This window comes from Sinohyriopsis cumingii, chromosome 6 (assembly GCF_028554795.1).
Source record: "Sinohyriopsis cumingii isolate HCF-2022 chromosome 6, ASM2855479v2, whole genome shotgun sequence".
Classification (NCBI taxonomy): Eukaryota; Metazoa; Mollusca; class Bivalvia; order Unionida; family Unionidae; genus Sinohyriopsis; species Sinohyriopsis cumingii.
In genome coordinates, this window is record NC_142966.1 from 144,490,767 (window position 1) to 144,514,226 (window position 23,460).

At 34.6% G+C, this 23,460-nt stretch overlaps 1 protein-coding gene across 1 annotated transcript; it reads right to left on the bottom strand.

Moving 5' to 3' along the window:
* Positions 1-1,766: 1,766 nt before the first annotated feature.
* On the bottom strand, positions 1,767-21,622 carry LOC149798175 (magnesium transporter NIPA2-like). Its single transcript, XM_089963281.1, has 7 exons — positions 21,227-21,622; positions 20,353-20,467; positions 16,126-16,397; positions 13,158-13,214; positions 8,617-8,707; positions 3,989-4,149; positions 1,767-3,613 (listed from the first exon to the last, which is right to left on the bottom strand). The coding sequence occupies exons 2-7, from the start codon at positions 20,367-20,369 to the stop codon at positions 2,655-2,657; spliced, it is 1,557 nt and encodes a 518-aa protein (XP_089819407.1). The 5' UTR covers positions 20,370-20,467; positions 21,227-21,622; the 3' UTR covers positions 1,767-2,654.
* Positions 21,623-23,460: the final 1,838 nt, after the last annotated feature.

A 23,460-nucleotide genomic window follows, 5' to 3' on the forward strand; every position in this document is an offset into this window, starting at 1 on the left:
CAATAACTTCTGACATAAGATAAGAGTACCCGTGCATTCATGCAAATGTAACTAACGGTAAGGAGATTTCTGTCTGACCTTTGCTTGCATAGCATTTACCCAATTAAGCCTGTTCTTTGCTTGCACAAAAATTACCCAATTAAGTCCAACTTTTTCTTGCATGGTGTCTGCCCAGTTAAGTCTGACTTTTTCTTGCACAGCATTTACCCAGATAAGTCTGACTTTTTCTTTCACAGCATTTATACATTTAAGTCTGTCTTTTTCTTGCACGGCATTTGCCCAGTCAAGTCTGACCTCTGCTTCCACAGCATATACCCTATTATGTCTGACCATTGCTTGCACAGAATTTACCATAAAATCAAAGTTTTACCTTTGCCAATGTTTCCAGTACGAAGGTATGTGAATGATAAGCACATTTATCAAGTTAATTAGAGATGATATATCTCCAAGTACCCTGCTGACATACAAAGATATCCCCAAGTACCTTGCTTAGATATAGATAGCCTCCATGTACCCTGTTTAAATATAGATATCCCCCATGTACCCTGCTGAGATATAGAGATATCCCCAAAGAACTCTGCTTCAATACAGACATCCCCCATGTACCCTGCTTATAGACATCCCAAGTACCTTGCTAACATATAAAGATATCCTCAAGAACACTGTTTAAATATAGATATCCCCCATGTACCCTGCTGAGATATAGAGATATCCCCCAATTACCCTACTGAGATATGGAGACGTCTTACAGAAAGTACCCTATGCTTGAACACTCTTAATGTTACATACTAGTTATTCTGCACTTTGTTTCCATAGTAACATAAGTATTGAGTTCAGAAAAATCTATGTATTTTAGGTGGGTTACAATTGGAAACACTTTTGTATAATGAGTACTTAAAGTGACTGTCTTACTCAGTATAACTCTGCCTCATGGGACTTATCTATCCCACAACAGCATATATGATTGACTATTTCTTTCTTATTTCTTGCTGAAAAAAGATATAGCTTTAGAAACTGAGTATTTTCAATAAACATTTTATGTCAGAATGATTTTTATTTTTGTTTGGTGTCTTACATCACAACAACTGGAGTATGTGTCTTGCACAAGGATACACCCTGGTACCAGACCTGGACTGATCTTGTGCTAGGATTCAAATCAGTATCCTTTCAGTCACAAATCTGGATTGCTAACAACTAAGCCACCGCTGTGCCTGTTTACCTCTTTTGATGAGGGATGTCATATCAAGCCTATTCTACATCCATGAGGGGGTGTCTTTAGGAAAAGCATTAAATGTTTAATTTATAATCAAGCTGTGTTGCAAACGATGATTTCTGTTTACAGGTTGACAAAATTTGTCCTTTCAATACTAACAGCATAACAAACATTACAGTCTTGATGTTAACATAACGATGTAAACTAAAGTATCACTCGATGCACTCTTGTGGATATAGGTGTTTTCAAATGGGCTAACTTTATCACAAAATAACATAAAGGAATATGTACTCACTATAATTCGTGACAAACTGCAAAAAAGAAAGATCCTGATCTGTCATAGCATAATGCACCAGCAGATCAGGGTCAATGTTGACTGTTCTACTGATTACTCCCCTCAATTGCATAGAACCAGATCTGCATTATGCCACAGCTGATCTGGGTCTGTGCAGTTTGAAGTTGGACTTATTTTATAAGCTAATATATATATATATATATATATATATATTAATATAATGATTTTAAATCAATTGTGATCTAACATTTTCTCTGGGACCCTCTGCAGCCTTTACCTCTATCTACATCTGAACAGCGTTGCTAACATGATTCCAACACCACAAACTTAGAACATAAAAAGCTTCTCAGAGATCATAACTAGCTACATCCCAATGCCTCTAAGTCACGTGGATTAAACATGTAATAGGAATAATAATAGCCAAGCCATTCCTATGGAGTGGAAACAAATATATTCACTCTTAGATACCACAGGTTAGTTTAAAACTTCAAATGTAAATATGGGTACAAGCTGCGGAAGGTTCCAGAAAAAAACAACCAAAGATCTTGTTCAAACAGACTCTCATATGGCTCTGTGAAATACCTGCTATGTTCAACAGGACTCTTGCATGACTCTTTGCCATAGGACTCTTGCATGACTCTTTCGTCACTCTTTGCCATATGGCAGTCAGGTAAATCACTTTACTAATAATTGCTACAAACATAATGTGCTTTGGTAAAATCTTTAAGGAGAAAAAATATAAAGACATTACTCCCGATCTCAAATTTATCTGGAAATATTTCTGCAATCATTCAAGCCAGAATCCTATTGCAAGGTTAAGAGAACATTACTGAACCATCACTTTATGCTCCAATGCTGATGTGTCTAAACCAGCCAATAAAACAATCCATGTTTACATGAAGAAAATTGCATCATCAGATCATTTCAAGGATGTATATTACATCAGTGCATCTATTTGTCCAATCAAATCACGATTATAAATTTTGTAAAACTACTATTGTGGTCTTACAAGAAAAACTAATTTTATTTTACCAGAGCCTTGTTTGACAGAGATCTCACAAAGACATTCTGTTTACCACTGGAAATGTTTTTTATAAAGGAATAAATATGAAACATTCATTTAATTCAACTTTGATGTCACAATCATCAAAATTGTTCTGGCTTATTTTGATATTCCTTCCTGGATTCCGAATTTCCAATACTGTCTAGTTGTACACCTTCTGGTACACAAAAACCGACATGACCATTTAAAATGGCATATTTATCATCATTTTCCTCATCCCTGGATTCCAAAAATTCATAACCATCTAGTTGTACACCTGGTTCACAAAATCCAACACTGATGTGACCATTTAAAATGTTATTTTTATCACCATTTACCTCTTTAATGGATTGCAAATTTTCATTACTGTCTAGCTGTACACTTTCTGGATCACAAAAACCCTCATTGACCTGACCATTTAAAATGTTATTTTTATCACCATTTACCTCTTTAATGGATTGCAAATTTTCATTACTGTCTAGCTGTACACTTTCTGGATCACAAAAACCCTCATTGACCGGACCGTTTAAAGTGCCATTTGTATTGCTATCGACCTCCTCCTGGGACTGTTTTATTAGCCTAGATAAGTTAGCAAGGCTAATTTTTAGATCCTTAAAAGCATGCATCAGAAATATAGCAGTTACGATAACGAGAAATCCACAAACACCTCCCAGAATATTCTCAAATGTCATATGACCCCATTCTTGGAAAAGAATAAGGGATCCAGTTATTGCACAGGTGGTGAAAATAACATAGTAAATAGGTGTCACAATAGCTGTGTTGTATGTGTCCAGGGCTTTATTAAGGAAGTTGATCTGAACCACAATGCATATGGCTGTGATAACAAATAAAACATAAGTAAGCCAGTTGACGAATTGATTGCGGCCTCCAATGGTCTCTGTGATAGCAAGTCCAAGTCCTTTACACCCAGGTACAGTGAATGATCCAAGTGTAGAACAAATTATGATATAGACCAGCACATTCTTTTGCCCATATCTTGGAGCTATGACTATGATGAAGACCACCGCCACTATCACCATAAAACATCCATATGCAATGAAAGCTGCATAGACAAGGGAAAAAAAGGTTAGATTTTCATGTGATTTAAACATAAAAGACACAAAATATTCTATAAAAATCTACATCTTAAGAATGGAAAAAAATTACCACAAGAAATGGAGCTGAGACAGGATAGTGCTGTGGACATACATTAAGATCAAATCGACCCTCTTAAAATAAGCAATAAATGGACCAGTAAAATTTTGATTGTTCAAGCAGAATTTCCTAGGACACAGAAATAAATGCACAGATATTATTAATTTTGTAGGTAAATAAGTCATTTCAAGTACTTCATGTTAAGCTAATATCCTTTATAAGTAAATGTAAATCAAATGTAGAACATAAAAGTGCTGAGGTAAGGGAGATAACTCTGAATTACCTGGTCCTATAAGTTTCTGCAGCAGTTCTTCCATGCTTTTCACTTCAGCTTCTTTTGGAGAATGAACCACCACAACAGTCGCCCCCAGTAAGCACAAAGCACATCCAATTTTCCCCAGTATATTTAAGTGCTCCTTTAGGAACCTTGCTGACAGCACAGCACTATCAAGTTAAATAAATTTATGTTAATACTAAAAAAGATTTATCATTACTTTTTAATTACACTACAGTTTAAAGCAATTTATGATAAACATTTGATATGACTGCAGTCAAACCAAGACTGCACTCATTTCAAAATTCCATTCATATATGACAACCTTGTAGCACTGTGACCCTGAACTATGTTGGCACCAACCACAGTATAGGTTGTGTTAGGACTTTATGATCTTAAACTAAGAAACAGAAAAAGCAAAACCAACAAATAAGTTTTTCCCAAGAATGCAAAGTGAAAATTTAAATGGAACTGACAATATTTTGAATTAAATCCCAAATAATCCTAAAGGTTTTATCACAAGTCCAAAAGTATAATGTTCCAAATGAATTCCAGCGGTGTTCCAAATGAATTCCAATTTTGAATATGCTTAAATGTGCTGATGTACCAGAAGTCTTGCTGTAATACAATGATATAATCCAGAATGTCTTTGAATGAGTCCTCAATAATCCAAAATTAGTGTTTTTTTTCCCAAATATCAATGAGCACTTTGTAATGCCAACGAATAATTTTAATTAAAAGATTCCTCTAAAATTAAATCTGAACACAACAGTAAATACTTCTACTGACTGTAATTAAATAAGGAATGAACAATTTAGCTGATCTCAAAATTATGTAGATTCCCACTTTACCTATATCACAAATACATTTTCTGAAAATTAATTGATCATCTCAATGGAAAATTCCCCCAAACTGTAAACAAGTTTGGTTCTAGAATATTCTGAAGTCATAATCAAGGCTGGGCCATGAACTCAAACCCATGTAAACAACATATTTTTAACTTGAAAAAAAGGCAAAAAGCAGGTACGTGCCAAAACTATCCTCAATTATGGATAGAAGTTATTCACACAAAATGAATTAAATGTATGTAACAGTTGACCCTGAACTAAGTTGGCCCACCTCACTACAGGCTGATTCTGAACAAAGTTGACCCCACCACACTATAGGTAAACAAGGATAAAATGAAGTTTGTAAATGATAAATATTGTAAACAGATCATACAACTGCTCACAAATGGGACGAAGGGTAACGGCATGAGCACGTAGCACAATTTTTATGGCCCACAGTGTACCTGTTTACATTCTGAAAATGAACTTGCCAGATTGTTTTTATTACATTATGTAGACATTCAGCTGTTTTCAGGGGCAGATCCATATCATCAGGGTGGGGGTGTGGGGTGTGGGGGGTGTGTGTGAGGGGTAAACATGTTGACCAAGGCTCTGTGGGATTGGAACCCCTGGCAGGGCCCGTAGGGTGAAGCCCTCGTTAACTCCTATATGTGAAAAATTTCCAGCGCATAATTTTAATTGTTCGACTGTAAAGAAAACTTACTTTAGGAACTATTCTGGTTGTTTTACACTCATTTTTATAGGTGTGTTTGGTGGGGGGGGGGGGGTAGTTCGGGGTGGGGTAGGGGTTGGGCACTTTAAGGCAGCTGACCTGGGTTAGTCTAAGTTGGTACTGAACTACCTTGGCTCCCTCACTGCAGATGGACCTTACAGGACTGATATATTTTATTTTGGGGATTACATTATAGAAATGAGTGACAAACATAACCAACATAATATAAGTTCTGCTGCTTTCTTTCTGGTGATGGAAAAATGCAAGCAGCCTGATTTGGAGGGATATGTTTAAGACTTGTTTCTCTTTTGGCCAAATGATTATTGCTACGTGAGGGATTAAAGGATAGAGTATTTAAATTTCTAGGGAGGGGTTCACATAGGGTTTTTTAAAAAAAAGGCACACAAATAGCTTGAAAAAAATTGTTTTTGCTCTGATTTATTGAAAAAAGGAACTAATTTTATCTATCCTATTAAGTGAAGACAAAATTCTTGAGGTAAGGAAGCAAAAAATATCCTGGTTGGAAAGAAAATCCCAGCCCCCCCCCCTCCCCTGATTAAATGGTTGGTCACTAACTACTGCTTGCTCAGATGTATTGATATTTAACTGGTGTGAAATGAATGCCAGGTTCAACTATTCATCCATTCATATCACAATTTTGGGACTCTTGTATCATATTACCATATATAATAACTGTAGCTGAACACAGTAGAAGCTTGGTACAAATTCAGACAGTAGCTGAATACAGTAGTGGCTTGGGACAAATTCAGACTGTAGCTGAACACAGTAGTGGCTTGGGACAAATTCAGACAGTAGCTGAACACAGTAGTGGCTTGGGACAAATTCAGACAGTAGCTGAAAACAGTAGTAGCTTGGGACAAATTCAGATTGTAACTGAATATAGTAGTGGCTTGGGACAAATTCAGACTGTAGCTGAACACAATAGTGGCTTGGGACAAATTCAGACAGTAGCTGAATACAGTAGTGGCTTGGTACAAATTCAGATTGTAACTGAATACAGTAGTGGCTTGGTACAAATTCAGATTGTAACTGAATACAGTAGTGGCTTGGGACAAATTCAGACAGTAGCTGAAAACAGTAGTAGCTTGGGACAAATTCAGATTGTAACTGAATATAGTAGTGGCTTGGGACAAATTCAGACTGTAGCTGAACACAATAGTGGCTTGGGACAAATTCAGACAGTAGCTGAATACAGTAGTGGCTTGGTACAAATTCAGATTGTAACTGAATACAGTAGTGGCTTGGTACAAATTCAGATTGTAACTGAATACAGTAGTGGCTTGGGACAAATTCAGACAGTAGCTGAATATATTAGTGGCTTTGGACAAATTCAGACAGTAGCTGAATACAGTAGTGGCTTGGGACAAATTCAGACTGCAGCTGAATACAGTAGTGGCTAAGGACAAATTCAGACTGCAGCTGAATAAAGTAGTGGATAGGGATGAATTCAGATTGTAACTGAATGCAATAGTAGCTAGGGACAAATTCAGACTGTAGCTGAATACAGTAGTGATTTGGGACAAATTCAGACTGTAGCTGAACACAGCAGTGGCTTGGGACAAATTCAGATTGTAACTGAATACAGTAGTGGCTTGGGACAAATTCAGACAGTAGCTGAATACAGTAGTTGCTTGGAACAAATTCAGACAGTAGCTGAATACAGTAGAGGCTTGGGACAAATTCAGACAGTAGCTGAATACAGTAGTGGCTTGGGACAAATTCACACAGTAGCTGAATACAGTAGTGGCTTGGGATTAATTCAGATTGTGTGTGTGTGTGTGTGTGATTTGGATTTTTTAATGTAGCTTTAACAATTTTTCAGTCATATCGCCACGATGTCTGCAGTGTGGCAGTTTATAGTGATGTCTAGCACTAAGGCATCATGCTGCAGACATGTAGCATGATGTCCCCCACATTCACATTATCCTGACACCAGGCCAACCAGTCCTAACAATGACCTCTTAATGCTGAGTGCCAAGCGAGGCAGCTGTTTGTGCCATTTTCCTAAGTCTTTGGTATGACTTGGCCGAAGATCAAACCCCCAACCTCCTGCGTCTGAGGCAGACGCTCTAACTGCTAGGCCACCAGAGCGGTCAAATTCAGATTGTAACTGAATACAATAGTAGCTAGGGACAAATTCAGACAGTAGCTGAATACAGTAGTGGCTTGGGACAAATTCAGATTGTAGCTGAATGCAACAGTAGCTAGGGGCAAATTCAGACAGTAGCTGAAGGAAATAGTAGCTAGGGACAAATGCAGACTGAAGCTGAATACAGTAGTGGCTTGGGACAAATTCAGATTGTAGCTGAAAACAATAGTAGTTAGGGACAAATTCAAACTGTAGCTGAATACAGAAGTGGCCAGGGGCAAATTCAGATTGTAACTGAATGCAATAGAATCTGAACACATTCAGACTGTAGCTGAATACAGTAGTGGCTATGGACAAATTCAGACTGTATATGAATGCTAGGGATGAATTCTCATTGTTGCTATACACAGTTGTGACTGGGTACAAGTTCATATTGTAGCTCAATGCAACCATGTCTAGGACAAAGTCTGATTAGAGCTGGATGCAACTGGGGTTAGGGACGGACATACTCGGACTGTAGCTGAATACAATAGTGGCTAGGGACGAATTCAAACTGTAGCTGGATGCAACTGTGGTTAGGAACAAATTCCGATTGTGGCTATGAGTTTCAGTTATGTAAATTGATTAGAATTGTTTCATGAATCTACCAGTCAAATGAATCTTGGAATATAGACATTTACTGGTTTACGTTTTAACTCTGATTCCATTGTGCAACCGTGTTATTATCAAGAATTGTGTTATTGTGATGGGTACCATAATGAAGATATGCTGAAGTCCAACACAATTTTGAAGATAAGCCTTTTTTTATATATATAAAAGTTATGTAAATGTTAACCATGTAAAATATGTCATTATATGTATTGTAATGATCTACAATAAATTCATATCAATGCATACCTGCTGGTATGAACCATAACTCATTTAATATGATAACAATATTAATGAAACATAAAGGTTTGTCTCTTACCTGGTTATGACACTAAGTGCACCAAGGGGAGTAACCAATGTGGCTGGAGCAAAGGCATATGCAGCAAAGTTTGAAACCTCTCCAAAACACACTGTAACGAGAGAGAAGAGAGAAAAAGATTTCAGCACACAATTCTCCACCCAGCTGCCAATATGTAATCAACAATCTGGCCAAGTAGGCCATCTCCTGCAGCTCTGATGAACAGCCAAGAAATCTGGGTCAGTGGGATGTTTTCAGAACCAATTTCATCTAATGTTGCTGATTACATGTTATTAAAACATGATTCCTTCACCTACTTTTTATATCTTCATTTACACCCAATCCTGAAAGGCGTACAGGTCACAACACTTTCTGTCAAAAGTGGTCAATTCTGTTACTTTGTATTCTTTGTTTGTATAAAAGTTATGTAAATCTTTTCTTATTTTTAGTATTGATGGCCATGTTTGATGGTATACTGACATCTTTTTTTGGATAAGTGTTAAAATACCATTAAACTTGAATGCTTTCTGTCAGAGCTCTTTCAGGTTTCCTAGCTAATAATATTTTTTGCCTGCTGGCCATAGACATTTTCTGACCATTACAAATTAGAAAATGACCAAAAAATTAATTTTTTTCTTCTAATGTTTGGACCTGTTCAGATTTCCTTTCATTTACTTGTACAGTAGATGTATTAGACAACACATTCATTAAAAATGACTACCTAGTCAGATGAGAATTGATTACTAGGTCAACATACATGTGTGACTGCTATGAATGAGTCCCTATTCCACCAGCTTTGCAGCATCATTTTCCTGGTGTGCTTGGTTGTGATGGTATAGGGAGTGGTGTTATTGAAAATGCTGAGTAGTGTATTTAGGGTGTATCGGATACCATGTATACTCAATTATAAGTCGAGTTAAACTGCAAACAAGATAGACCATGAGCTGCTACTGCATGGATCAGACTGCTAATTCATTTCCCATTGAACTTATCATATATAAATAAATAAAATTAATTTCTTGAATAGACTGACATACAAATCACACATGATTCTATTCATTAGAGTTAGACAATTTTCAGCTATGGAAAAATGTATTTCACAGCATTTTCTTTCACCTCATGCTACTAAACTGGGGACTCACTGGCCTACACCTAATAAAATATCCATGCACATGTACCAAGCTATCTTGTTAACAGGAAATTATATACAGGATATCAAAATGAAAGTAAATATCTTGTTGCCAACTACAGTAGAAAGACTGAAGTTTAAAAAGTGTATAGTCCATTTACAAGCAAATGGGTGCATCTAAAAATATTGAGGGTTTTTTCCCCACCAGTAGACTGGTTCTCTGGGTGTAAAATATTTAGTGGTCTGATGCCTTGCATAATGCCCCTGCCGATCAAGATCTAAGTTGTTTGTTCTATTGATTGCTTCTAATAAACTGTAATGACCCAGGTCTGCTAACACTTTATGCAAAGGCAGATCAGGTTTGCTGTTTGCTGTTGGACAGATAAACGAGTATATATAGTAAGTGTTTCAAAAACTGGCAGTGCATGTCATCTAAGCCTGCTAAAGTGACATGGACTTAAGAAAGTCAATTGTTTCTGTAATATATTGTTGGTAAGGTCGTGACTATATCATTGGGTTTCTTAAAGCCCCAAAAGCCACAGTTTGTCATAAATTTCACCATTCTTCCAATCTAACTAAAGTCTGAAAGGATGGAAATTATTTGTTAGAAAAGCTGTCTGACATAAACCATTTTTTGAAATAATCAAGATGCTAGGCTAATGTTCAAATATTCAGTTCAGATTTAAGAGATTTAATATTCAGTTTAGATTTAAGAGATCCACCCCTTAATGCATTCAGCAAAGTCACTCATAAGAAGACAATCTGAGTGAAATTGGCTGATCACTGATCAACATCAGATTAATTTGACGTGCACATGTGGAAAATGGCAGGGTATCTCAGCTCTAGGTAGATATTACATGGCTCATAATGTAATGAAACGTTGATATTATCTGGTTTTAATGGAACTCAACGATGTGGAGGACCGATATCTTTCAAGATTCAGTATTATTCAGATGATTTGGCATATACGATTTTTACATGTAATGGCGGCATTGGGACTTTAAAAGGTGTTTGATACATGTACTTTGATTTTTGCCATTGATGATTTTTCATAATATATTCAATACTGATTTAACAGAAAAGCACGAGTTCAACCAAGATTCATATGATCTCTATGTTTTCCGTTTACTATCTCTGGTGGTACAATGAGCTGTGCAGTAACTACAATACATATTCTGACTATAAAGCATAATTCAGTAATGGATGCCATTCGCAATTCTCTCTAATCTCTGTCAGCTTCATATTTACAGAAAGTTATATTGCAATGGTGCAACTTATTTAAGTAATTATATAGAGGCTGCATTATCTATCTTACCTTATTTGTCTTGTAGATCTGACAAGGTCTTTATCAAAAGAAAAAAGTGTGAAAGAAATGTATACCAGAAAGGTCTTTTTCAGACTGACCAACTCAACTTTTTTAAAACATGAAACCGGAAACATATATTATTAAAGTCTAAGTGGCTTTTTAAAGGAAGTTATTAAAAGTTGTTCTGTTTTCAGTAACAGCTGCCATAACTGACAACAGATTGACATGATGTAATACTTAAAAGTCATTCATGCCAGAATGCACGCTGTCAAATCTGTCAATATTTCATGGATTTTGAGAATCCATTTAAAGGACTTTCTATTTTCAAAAATGGCATCCATATCTGACATCAAATCAGCACCATTTGTGTAAATTTTAAAGCCCTTAATGGCAAATATTTTCTTTCAAAGTTGGCTAAATTCTTATGCACAGTGATTGAACAGAATGTCAGTAAAAGTTTTTATCTTTGTTTAGTACTAATGGCCATATTTGATGGCAGATTGGCATCATTTATACAAATTTGAGAGGTCTTTATGTTGATGTCTTTCTTAAGAATTTTGCCAGATTTCAACAAGTTTTTTTAATAGAAGTTGCTGACAGCTTTTTCTGTTGCTACTAATTCTGGCCATATCTGATTGCAAGTCAACGCAATCTGACAAAGTATAACGTCATCTATGTCAGAATGCTATTTGTCAAATTTGGTTGAAATCTGTTCAGCAGTTATTTTAAAAGAAACAAGTCCTTAAAAGTTTTTGTATCATTAGTTTCTGTGGTCTCTTTTTAAAGCCAGAGGGCATTATTTAAGTAATTTGAAAGCCATCTAGGCCAGGGTGATATTTGTCAAATTTGATTCAATTCTGTTTAATCAAATTCTGATTTAGAAGGTGATTAAAGTTTTTTCAGCCATTTGTAACAGTTGCTGGAATTGACTGCAAATCAAAATATTTGCAAAATTTAAAATTCATCAATCTGAAAATACTTTTTAATCAAACTGGACTGAATTCTGCTGAACAGTTTTTGAGAAAAGGTGTTTAAATTATTTTTGTGTTTAATAATGGCAGTCATATCTGACAATGAATCGGTATTATTTTAAAATATTTGAAGGACCTTTAGACATGGATGTTATTTATAAAATTCCATCGAGCATGAGCATTTTTGAAATTTGAAATCCCTTTTCGCTAGAATACTTCCTGTAAAATCATATGAAAATTGTAAGAAGTTGTAAATAATTAGTGGAAAGGAATAATGCATACTGGACAAAAAGGTAAAGGACCATACCGTATGTGTCCAGGTGAGACAAATATTAAAATTTTTAATATTGCTTCAAATGACTGTCCATTCTTAGCAGTATACTAAATCCGATCTACCATAGGGGAATTTCTGCAGGGATTTTCATTTAGGGTTGGAGAAATTGTAAAATCAGCGATGGTGGTCTACATGTGAAACAGTTAGCTTCTAGACTATCCTTTAACTTTATTGTGTGTCATTAAAAGTATGCACCATTTCTAAGTAATTTGTAGGAATTCTGAAATATATAGAAAGAATCTATATCATACAGTACCCACTGGGCTTCCTGATTTCAAAATACAGTTTATATAATAACCAAGACCCATCATTCTGATAGCCCTAGGGCTCCAGGGCCTGGGAGTTTTAACTTAAAATATATGGTAGCCAAGATCCATCATTTTGAAAGCCCTAGGGTTCAAGGGCCTTGACTTCTTAGCTTCAATATACATGGTAGCCAAGACCAATCATTCTGATAGCCCTAGGGTTCAAGGGCCTGGGCTTCTTAACTTCAATACATATGGTAGCCTAGACTCATCACTCTGACAGTACTAGGATTCAAACGCCTGGCCTTCTTAGCTTCAATATATATGGTAGCCCAGACCCACCATTCTGATAGCCCTGGGGTCCAAATGCATGATCTGTCAGATCCTGATTTATGTTTGTTACTCTCATGACCAGATGACAGGTTACAGGGTTTTATGCTTATTTTGTTTCACAGTCAGAACAATTTGCACCACTCATTTCTGTTGCAGGTACAGTAACATTATAGTCTATTAGCATAAATTATATACAAGTTATACTATGTCAGGAAAAATCATGGAAATCTTAGCTTTTACTTACTGAGAATCATTCCTGCCCACCAAAGCCACTGTTTGAGGTAGCCATGCCCTCCCTCTCCTGCAAAATAATAATAATAATAATAATAATAACAAAAACAATTATAATAACTAGTGTTCAGAAACCATACAATGTACCAGTATTTAAAACAGAGACATTTATGAAAAGCCTAAAGTTTGTTATACATATTTGATAGACTGAACAAGTTGAATCCCAATGTACAACAGTAATTCAATACCATATAAAATTTATTTTCAAAAGTTTGATTACATACTGTATATACTCACATAAAAGCTCTTTTGACTGCAAGAACAAACTTAAAGACCTAATAATGTTTCCTACCTTAAATATTCTCAGCATGTTTTATTAATGTTTTCTAATTTCATGGTGTTTGTTTTTGTAATCATATCATTATATGTTTTTTATCTTATAGGTGTTGTCTAATGTTGTAAAGCACTTACAGCTACTAAAGATTAGGCGCTATACAAAGTTCTCATTATTATTATTATTATAAGCTGACCCCCAAACTGAACAGGTATAAACACTAAAAAGTGCATATCCCTCATATAAGCCAACTTGCAACTCTGAGGCATCTCAAGAGGCACGAGTTAAGTTCTAAATGCATTTATTTAGGCAAAATTGTATTTAAAAAAAGTAATTTATTTAATTTTCTGTTTTCTTATAAAGTTTTTGAAACAATACTTCAAAAATTATGCTAATACCGTTGTAGTTTGCTTTGATGTAAGCAACCTTACACCATACCTGTCAACTTTCACGCTGGCAGGGGAAAAAAACTCCTGATTTTTGGGGTCGCTCCACGCCTACCTCCCAATTTCATAATATTTTCCGATTTTTATAGAGAACTCCTGATTATTACACTGTCTTTGATTTTCATACCTTCTAAACAAGAAAAGTCCTACATGTTCTGTTGTATCACCTGTGAATCATTGTTGTGACGAAATAAATATTTTAGTATAAAACATTCGCTTCTTCACTAAATAAAATGTTAAGTTTGAACATTATTCACACAAATGAATGATTATTTTTACCTCTAGAATAATATAAAAATAAAAAATAAACCAGAACAAAAAGATAAACCACAGCAATAAAATCATCCACAATTAATTTCAATTTCAAGAATGATCACTACTAATGCTGTAATTCCATATGCTATAGCTCCATTCCCACGAAAAAAACTTACACGAGTGAACACCTGTCATTTTTATACCCTATATACCAATGTTAATCTGGTATAGTCACAGGTCAAAAGTCTCTCTTATCACAAGCCAGTTTCAGGGTTTTAATGATTAAGTGGCCTGTACTGCTGTCGCAAAATGAAATACAAATTCGCCAACTATCAACATAGGAGACACCGAGACATCAAGCTTTCCATTGTGTGGAAAGTTATGTTTGTTCAGCTAAAACACAAAACTAAAATTGATTGATGTTGATCTTAGTTTATCTCTATGAGAATTTTAGCCTTTATTATTACTACTCTTCACGAACATGTAAATTAGGATGGTTATGTGCCGTGTACAAATAAACGTGCGCACCTTTTTAAAAATAATTACCTCAATGTGTAGGATCGCTTATATCATTGAAATGAGTAACTAGTGAGTGCGTGATTCAATGTAAATGAAGCAACTATTAAGAACTAGCTGAAATGTTATCCGGAAGAATGCAATTTGGTCGAAACAATAAATAAAACAAAATCTGCATCTCTGTTTGGGAATAAGTAAGGATTTAAGTGACGCTATGCACGCTTTGCACTGTGTAAGTACTGTACATTAGAGTTCAGCATGGTCTCCCTGGTAAACTCAACCGGCCCACAAATTATGAAGTCTATATTTACCTTTATTATGAAGTCTATATGTACCTTTATCCACAGTCAAAAAAAAGACCTAAAAACTGTTAAGTTTACACATTGGCCCGCAGATAAGCCGTACCCCCTTCTTACAGGCCTTTACTTTTTCTTAAATTATTCAGCTTATATGCGAGTATATACGGTATTAATACAGTTAACAAAATGAAAATTATTTATGTACATGAACAGTTCACAGAAAATAAGCAAACATAAATTCACATGAAGAAAAAATCGTACATCCTGCCACTGTCCCCCACTTTTAGATAGATTCAAAGCAGTTATATAAGTATAGTATAGATAATCATGTAATTGAATGATTATCTTGATAAATATTGTTCTTCACAAATAAATGGCAATACATGTAGTTTAGGTCTGAATCTAAACTTAAGCATGGAGATTTCAGTTTAGAAAAATCACATAAAAACTTTTTTTAAAGCATGGATCTAAAAACAAGCACTTGTCATGCTCCAATTGCAAAAATTAGAAAGCATATATTTTATTTCAAAAGTGAGCAAAAGTATAAAACTGAAAATATTTCATAATAATCATTTGTTAAAATGTATAAAATGCTGGTGATTTTATTTCCCATAATGGAGTGCTGCAGTCTGGGTTCAACAAAAGAAACAAGCTTATAACTCCTGAATATGGTGGAGATGTACATTAACAGGTATGCATAATTAATAAAAATTTACAGGTAGGGAAATTGATACTTGGTTTCAATACTGAAATTTTCACAAAGTAAGAATGGATTGCAAACCATTAAGTAAAAGTCACAGTGACCAATTTTTAATGATTGCTGTAGTACTTCTTTTGAAACAAAGATATATCAGTCATGTGTTCTACAAGCAATAGTGTCTGAGGGCTGAGAAATGACAAAATACAAATCCCAACTTCAGTTCTGATGCTAAGCAATCATACAGACTGCTGGACAGACATCATCAATCCATAAGCCACAACTATTTGACAAAGCAGCTAAAAATTCAATCTTTAATACAGTGTATATGAAAAAACTGGAAAAACAAATTTAACGTATATTTTTCAAAACTCAAAATTACCATAGATATATCAACATTTTCACATATATGGAAGATGGATTTGGTTCAATACCTGCTCTAGAATCATGCTTCCTTGCATATCTTATCAATCCTACTTTCTTGAAAATGAAGCTGGACCCAATCATAACACTAGATAAAACTGCAATGGCTAGGCCAATGTAGAAATTCAGCACAGAACCCTCATTAGTCTTCTGAACCGCTGTGGTTGTGTTGATAAAGGAGGTAGCATTAGTTGTATTTTGTAGTTCTAGTGATTCAGTGGTTGTATTTACTGAACTACTTTCTGTCGTAACCATGAAGCTATTATTCCCAGCCATTTCTGTCCTGGAAAGGAAAGAAAACAAAATCAAATAGAAATATATTTGAAACATGCAGCACCCCCTCCTTATAACACCATCCATCAGAGTCATACAGTGGTAATAAAGTACAAAATACATAAATTCACTACTATATAGTTTAATGTAATAGTGTTATAACAGGAATGGTATCAAAATGGGCCTTTTAGTGAGTGACCATTCTACCATTATTTTCTCATAATTTGACCACTGTACCATTATTCGTCCATAATTTGACCACTGTACAATTATTTTTCCTGAATATGACCATTATACAATTATTCTTCCACAAAACGACCATTGTACCACTATTCTTCAATAATATGATCACTGTACCATTATTGTCCCATAATATGACCATTGTATCAATAATCTTCTATAGTATGACCACTATAACATTATTCTTCCATAATATGACCATTGTACCATTATTCTTCCAGAACATGACCACTGTACCATTAGTTCCATATGACCACTGTACCATTATTCTTCCAGAATATGACTACTGTTAACATTAATTCTATAATATGACCACTGTACCATTATAGTTCCATAATATGACCACTGTAACATTAGAGTTCCATAATATGACCATTGTAACATTATAGTTCCATAATATGACCATTGTAACATTATAGTTCCATAATATGACTATTGTAACATTATAGTTCCATAATATGACCACTGTATCATTATAGTTCCATAATATGACTACTGTGACATTATAGTTCCATAATATGACCACTGTAACATTATAGTTCCATAATATGACCACTGTAACATTAAAGTTCCATAATATGACCACTGTAACATTATAGTTCCATAATATGACTATTGTAACATTATAGTTCCATAATATGACCACTGTAACATTATAGTTCCATAATATACCACTGTAACATTATAGTTCCATAATATGACCACTGTAACATTATGGTTCCATAATATGACCACTGTACCATTATAGTTCCATAATATGACCATACTTCATGAAAAGATCATTCTCACCATTTACAAAAGTTTGCAAAACTGTATGCAAAAAAAGCTTTATTTGATAATAAATCTAACCCATTTTATTTTTTAAGAATTAATTTTCAAGATACCTCTCTTTGGGGTTATGACAAGAGAAATACCGTAAACACCATCAATAACACTGTTTAGGAAACAAACATGGGCTTTTACAATAATCAATGTCTACGCTATGTCAGAAGTCCACAAAGTTAATAAAGGTAAGGTTTTCCAATAATCAATGTAATGAATAGTACAGCACTAAGTCCATGAAGGAAACAAAGATATTCTTTGGGACTAATCAATATGAAGAAGAATAATGGGCACTGTACCAGGATGTCCGGTAAGGAAACAATGGCATGCTTTTACAATGTCATAAAGAGGTTAGAAACACTGTTGTGGTATCAACTTGCTTAGTGACTGTAAACTATATCAGTATTCTCATATGAATAATTTCTTGAACATTATATTGTTCTACTAATCTGAGGACACAATGTTTACAGTTTAATACAGCCATCCATATAAAAGGACTATGTCACAATTCTTCAAAATGTACTGATAGTACTAAAATAAGGTTTACTATATCTGTTCTACATTCTGTATTATTAATGAAGTCCATTAGTTTATGAGATTTGTTGAAAAACCGTGAAGGTTTGTATTATCTGATTGATAATATTACAATACAGTATATACTCACTTATAAGTTGAGTCAAACTGCAAACAACAAAGTTCCTAATCTGCCATAACATAATGTGCCTGCAGATCAGAGTGTATGTTGTTTGTCCTATTGATAACTCCAAAGAAACTGCACAGATCCAGATGGCCAGCATGTTATGTTATGGCAGATCTGGGTCTGTGCAGTTTGCAGCTGGACTCATTATAAACAAATAAATATGGTACTACAATACTACAACTTTGAATGGTTTTACTTCCAAGTGTTCAGTGTCTGATCCTACTGATATAGCTATTTAGGCATGGCTTCAGGTGTTTGCTTCAGGTGTTTAAAACATATCAAATAAAAAACAGAGCTGACTAAAGCCATCAAAGCTTCTCAGAATGAATGCGTATAATGTATATTGCAGTGACCCAAAGTTTGGTAGGGTAGCATTATCAGTGCCACTGTTTGTAAACATGAAGCCAGTGCTGTACAGATAACAAATTTGTGTATTACTGATCAAAACATATACCTTAAAAAACAATGCCCTTAGACACAGTCTTACAGATGTATTCACTATTACAAGGTGGGATTTGGCAAAGTTTCTGAGAAACAAATTTAAACAAAAAGTATGATAAACTGTCAGATATAAACAGTTAGTTATTACTGAATCTGCAAGAATTAAAACAAACACCACCTTGTTATAACATTAATGATATTGGCACAGATCTAGAGGAAAATCAAACATTGCAAAAAATGTTCTTGGTTATAAATATTACCTTATGCTTATAACAAGATAAGCAGTGATGACTGAAGCCTACATCTGATATTAAAACTCAAGGTGATGAAAAGTTATTAAGCCAAAACAAAAATACATAAAACAGAGTGAAATCAGGATTATGTGTTCTTGTCACTAACTGCAACACTAAATACCTTAATACCATTAGGAAGCACATATAAACCTTTAAAGCTCTTCCTACCTGCTGTCCATACAACATTTATCTGATGACAATTAGCTAGACCTGTTCCCATCCCACCCTACTCTTAACAAAATGTTGCCAAATATTTATTGGCTGGTAATAAGCCCACTTTTAGACAATATTTATTAAGCTAGTTGCCTGGTCTTATTTTCAGAGGCATACTGTATTAAGGGAGACCTACATCTTGGCCTTGAGTAAATTTAAATGACAAATATCTAATTATACTTAAATGTCGGTCATCTGAGCATACTTAAATGTCAAATATCTGAGAATACTTAAATGTCAAATATCCAGGGCCGCAGAGAGCAATCAAGGGCCCTGGGGTAAGAAATACCAGGGCCTCTCTTAGTTATTGTTAAAACACAAGTTTCTTTTATAAAATTAAAAAGCTTTGTTTGGCCTGGGCCCCCTTATGAGCCCGGCCCCAGGGATATATCTCTGGTTGCCCCCCCACCACTGGCCCTGCAATTATCTGATTATGCTTAAATGTCAGTTATCTGAATATACTTAAATGTCAACAATCTGAGTATACATAAATGTCAAGTATCTGAGAGTACTTAAATGTCAGTTATCTGAGAACACTTAAATGTCAAGTATCTGAGAGTACTTAAATGTCTAGTATCTGAGAGGACTTAAATGTCAGTTATCTGAGAACACTTAAATGTCAAGTATCTGAGAGTACTTAAATGTCTAGTATCTGAGAGTACTTAAATGTCAGTTATCTGAGTATACTTAAATGTCAAGTATCTTCGTATACTTAAATGTCAAGTATCTGAGAGTATATCAATGTCTAGTATCTGAGAGTACTTAAATGTCAAGTATCTTCGTATACTTAAATGTCAAGTATCTGAGTATACATAAATGCCAGTTATCTGAGTATACATAAATGTCAATTATATGAATATAATTAAATGTCAGTCAATCCTTTCATACACTAGGTAACATTGCTCATCATTTGGATTTGACCAAAGATTTGACTGGAAAGATTACATAGAATCATAGAGTTATTACTTCTTTAATTTATAAAAAAACAATTCAATTTTCCAACAATGCTAAAACAATTTTTTGACATGTTTTAAGATCTGTGAAAATTAGTTCAGTGTTCCGTTGATCACTGTTCTCTAGTTTTCATGTTGGTTGCTACCAATGCAATAGTGCTGTGATGTTAACTAGGTAAATCATGCAGTCCCATCAGGACTCTTCAAGCAATGCAATTTATATTCTTTGGACTAGTATAAAAAAGTTGATTTTGTTTTCTTAAATCAGTCTTTAAGATGAATTATAATAATTATCAACAATACCTTGAATATATCTCCATGGGTAGATCCAGGGTTTTTTTAATTCTGAAGACTGAGGTTCAAAATTTAAAAACTGTGGTTCATTTCACACACAAAGACCAAAATATTTTTGTTTTCCCTGAAAAGTAAAGAAGTTTTAATGAAAAATGGCAAGTTCCACTGAACCTCTTGAACATCATACAAATCCTTCCTAGGATGCAAATATCAGTTCAAATAAATGACAAATATATACATGTAGCCATGTTTGTACCTCTCTTCATACGCTTTACCACTATCATGCACTATTATAGATTTTGAAATGTACAACTTATTTTCATCTACCTTATATCAATTTATCTGTTTTCTACAATGATACAAATAGAAGCAATGTCACACATGTTAATTAACCTGTAATCAGTGAATCCAAAAATCCTGTAAATCTCACTTGTACATATAACAACACCGTACTTGGTACGACTGGATTTAATGGCAACAGTGCTTCTTTGTCTCGTTTAGCCTTAGGCTCTCGAACTAAAACATATTACGAACATCCAACTTCAAATTTTCATCAAAAGAGGAGAACAGTCTACATGGAATGAAATTCACAAAGGCTCCAGCATGATCATATTGTAATACACCAGTTCTACTCCATGATGTCAATGACTTGTATTGTTAATGATGTATTTATGTAAAACTTTGGGGCACAACTGCGCAACAAAACAAAGCAGGGTGTCAATGGTACAGTTCGCTTTACATAGATAAGAAATTGTAGGGTGAGGAAAGTAAGTAAACGTAGAAGAAAGAAACTAAAAAAAGGACAGGTTATTAGCTACTTATAAGGTAGAACTATCAATCGGATCAGGATCATAATTTTTTCTTTAAACAGCGAACAACATACCACTACAACAGTTTCCCACCCGTTATGATCCAAATCCGTGTAAAACCTGTCATAGAAGCTTACGAGTTGAACCGCAATTTTACGTCCTGTTCCAACATAATTCTTTGTTCAGATATGTTTAATCCTCATGCAGTTTACATCTGATAACTATTTTTGGATATGCCATTCATTGGTCATGCAGGAACAAACAGAACACTTGAAACCGGACTGGAGACGCGTGATCCCTCCATGTATTGTATTCTTGGCTGTTTTCCAAAAACCACTGACTAATAATCCAATGCAAGCAACACAGTTTAAAGCCAGACATTAGATTTATTGAAAGTTTGGGAACTTTCGTCTACATGTCATTTGCTGGTATTCACGCCTGGAACATTTAAGGAATCAAACAACACGTTAAACGAGTTGTAGCCTTCCGTTCTTTATCATACATTAGTTTGCACCGAACACCCATTGGTTGATTGGTGTTGCCAAGGCCGCTGCTTTAGACAGCCATACCTATACATAATTGTTACAGGTAAAATATGAAAAATATCTTAAATTATAAAATGTATTATTTCTTCTTTATGATAATATGTTTATATTAAAAATCAATTGCTTGGGAAAATGTTTAATTCTACCGACTTCACGAAATTAAGCATTAAAATTATTAAAGAGTTTACATGGGCTAAAATTACCGATTTGTTACCTCCCTTGATATAGACTTTTTTTTTTTTTTTTTTTTAGTTTGTGTGACGTCAGTTTAGAATAAGGTGATCATATAATAATAATAACAACAATAACAATATTTAATCAGGGTTACATATTTAGCTTTAATTCAGCTGTCATTAGACATTTTTTAAAATTTGACTTGAAACTTACTGTAGTTGAGATTTATATTCCTTGTGGAATGAACTAAACGATTTGTTTTAAAGAGTACTGAATTTTACATGGGCGCAATTCATTATTCTATCAAACATGACCTTAAGCTATACTGGCAACTGAGAGATATCGGCTTAAAAAAAAAGATTTTATATATTCTGGTGCTAAAGTGTTTATATATTATAAAAGTGTATAGATGGAACGGTACTTTCGATTGAAAAAAATAACGTTTTTTAGTCACAACCTGTAATAATAATAATATAAAAGAACATAAAATACCGTTTGTGTTCTCGTAAAAGTGTATTGAGGAAACATGGCGCAGAAATTGTTGAAGTTAGCTTTATATATAGCTTTATATATATATATATATATATATATATATATATATATATATATATATATATATATATATATATATATGTGTGTGTGTGTGTGTGTGTGTGTGTGTGTGTGTGTGTGTGTGTCCATCCAGGAAGTATTATTATGAGCTTCGCGAACGCTGCTTGTTATAAATCATTTAAGCCAGGGGTGGGCAATTGTTTTGGCTTGGGGTCCACTTTGTGGGAGCGGAGGTTAGCGGAGAGCCGCACCGTTTAAAATGATTGTATTCATTAGTTAACATTACATTTCCTTTCAGAAAAAGTATAAATTGTATCATAAAAATCAATAAATAAAAATTAAACAATAGTGGTAGTTTTATTCAATTTATTTATTGTGCTAATTTCATATCATCTAGCTTTCTAGCTGCTTGCACATTTAATTAAAGAATCAGTTTAATGAGACAGGTGTACCCTATCACACTTTTTTATAATTTTTTTTTAAATCAGGAGTGAAGTTGCTTGTTGAGATTATCATCACTGCCTGCAAGTTTATGTCTGTCAAAGAGCATCTATATTTACTCTTGTTGATCTTCATGCAAGAAAAACTTTGCTCACAAATACATGTAGATCCAAATATAGAGAACATTTTCCCAACAAATTTCTTCACACATGGGAATTTGTCAGCAGACAAAGATTTGTAAAAGTCAACTAATGTCGCAGCATTGAACATTTCTTTCACTGTGTGATCTGACTGCATATCAATTAGTTCAAGCGCAGCTCCTCAGGTGCTGTATCAACAAAGTGCGTATCTACACTGCCTGCGTACGCGCATTGACGTAGCCGCCCTAATGGAAAACACGAGACGAATTTTCGGTCGCGCACAGGAAGCAAATCTCAGTTCAAGGCGGGTTTTTCTGAATGTCTTCGTGGGCCACAAAAAGCTCTGTGGCGGGCCGCATGTGGCCCGCGGGCCGCAATTTGCCCACCCTTGATTTAAGCATATTTAAATCAATCAAATCATCAACAATTCTTTGAAATTTTATGAAAAAGGTTTAG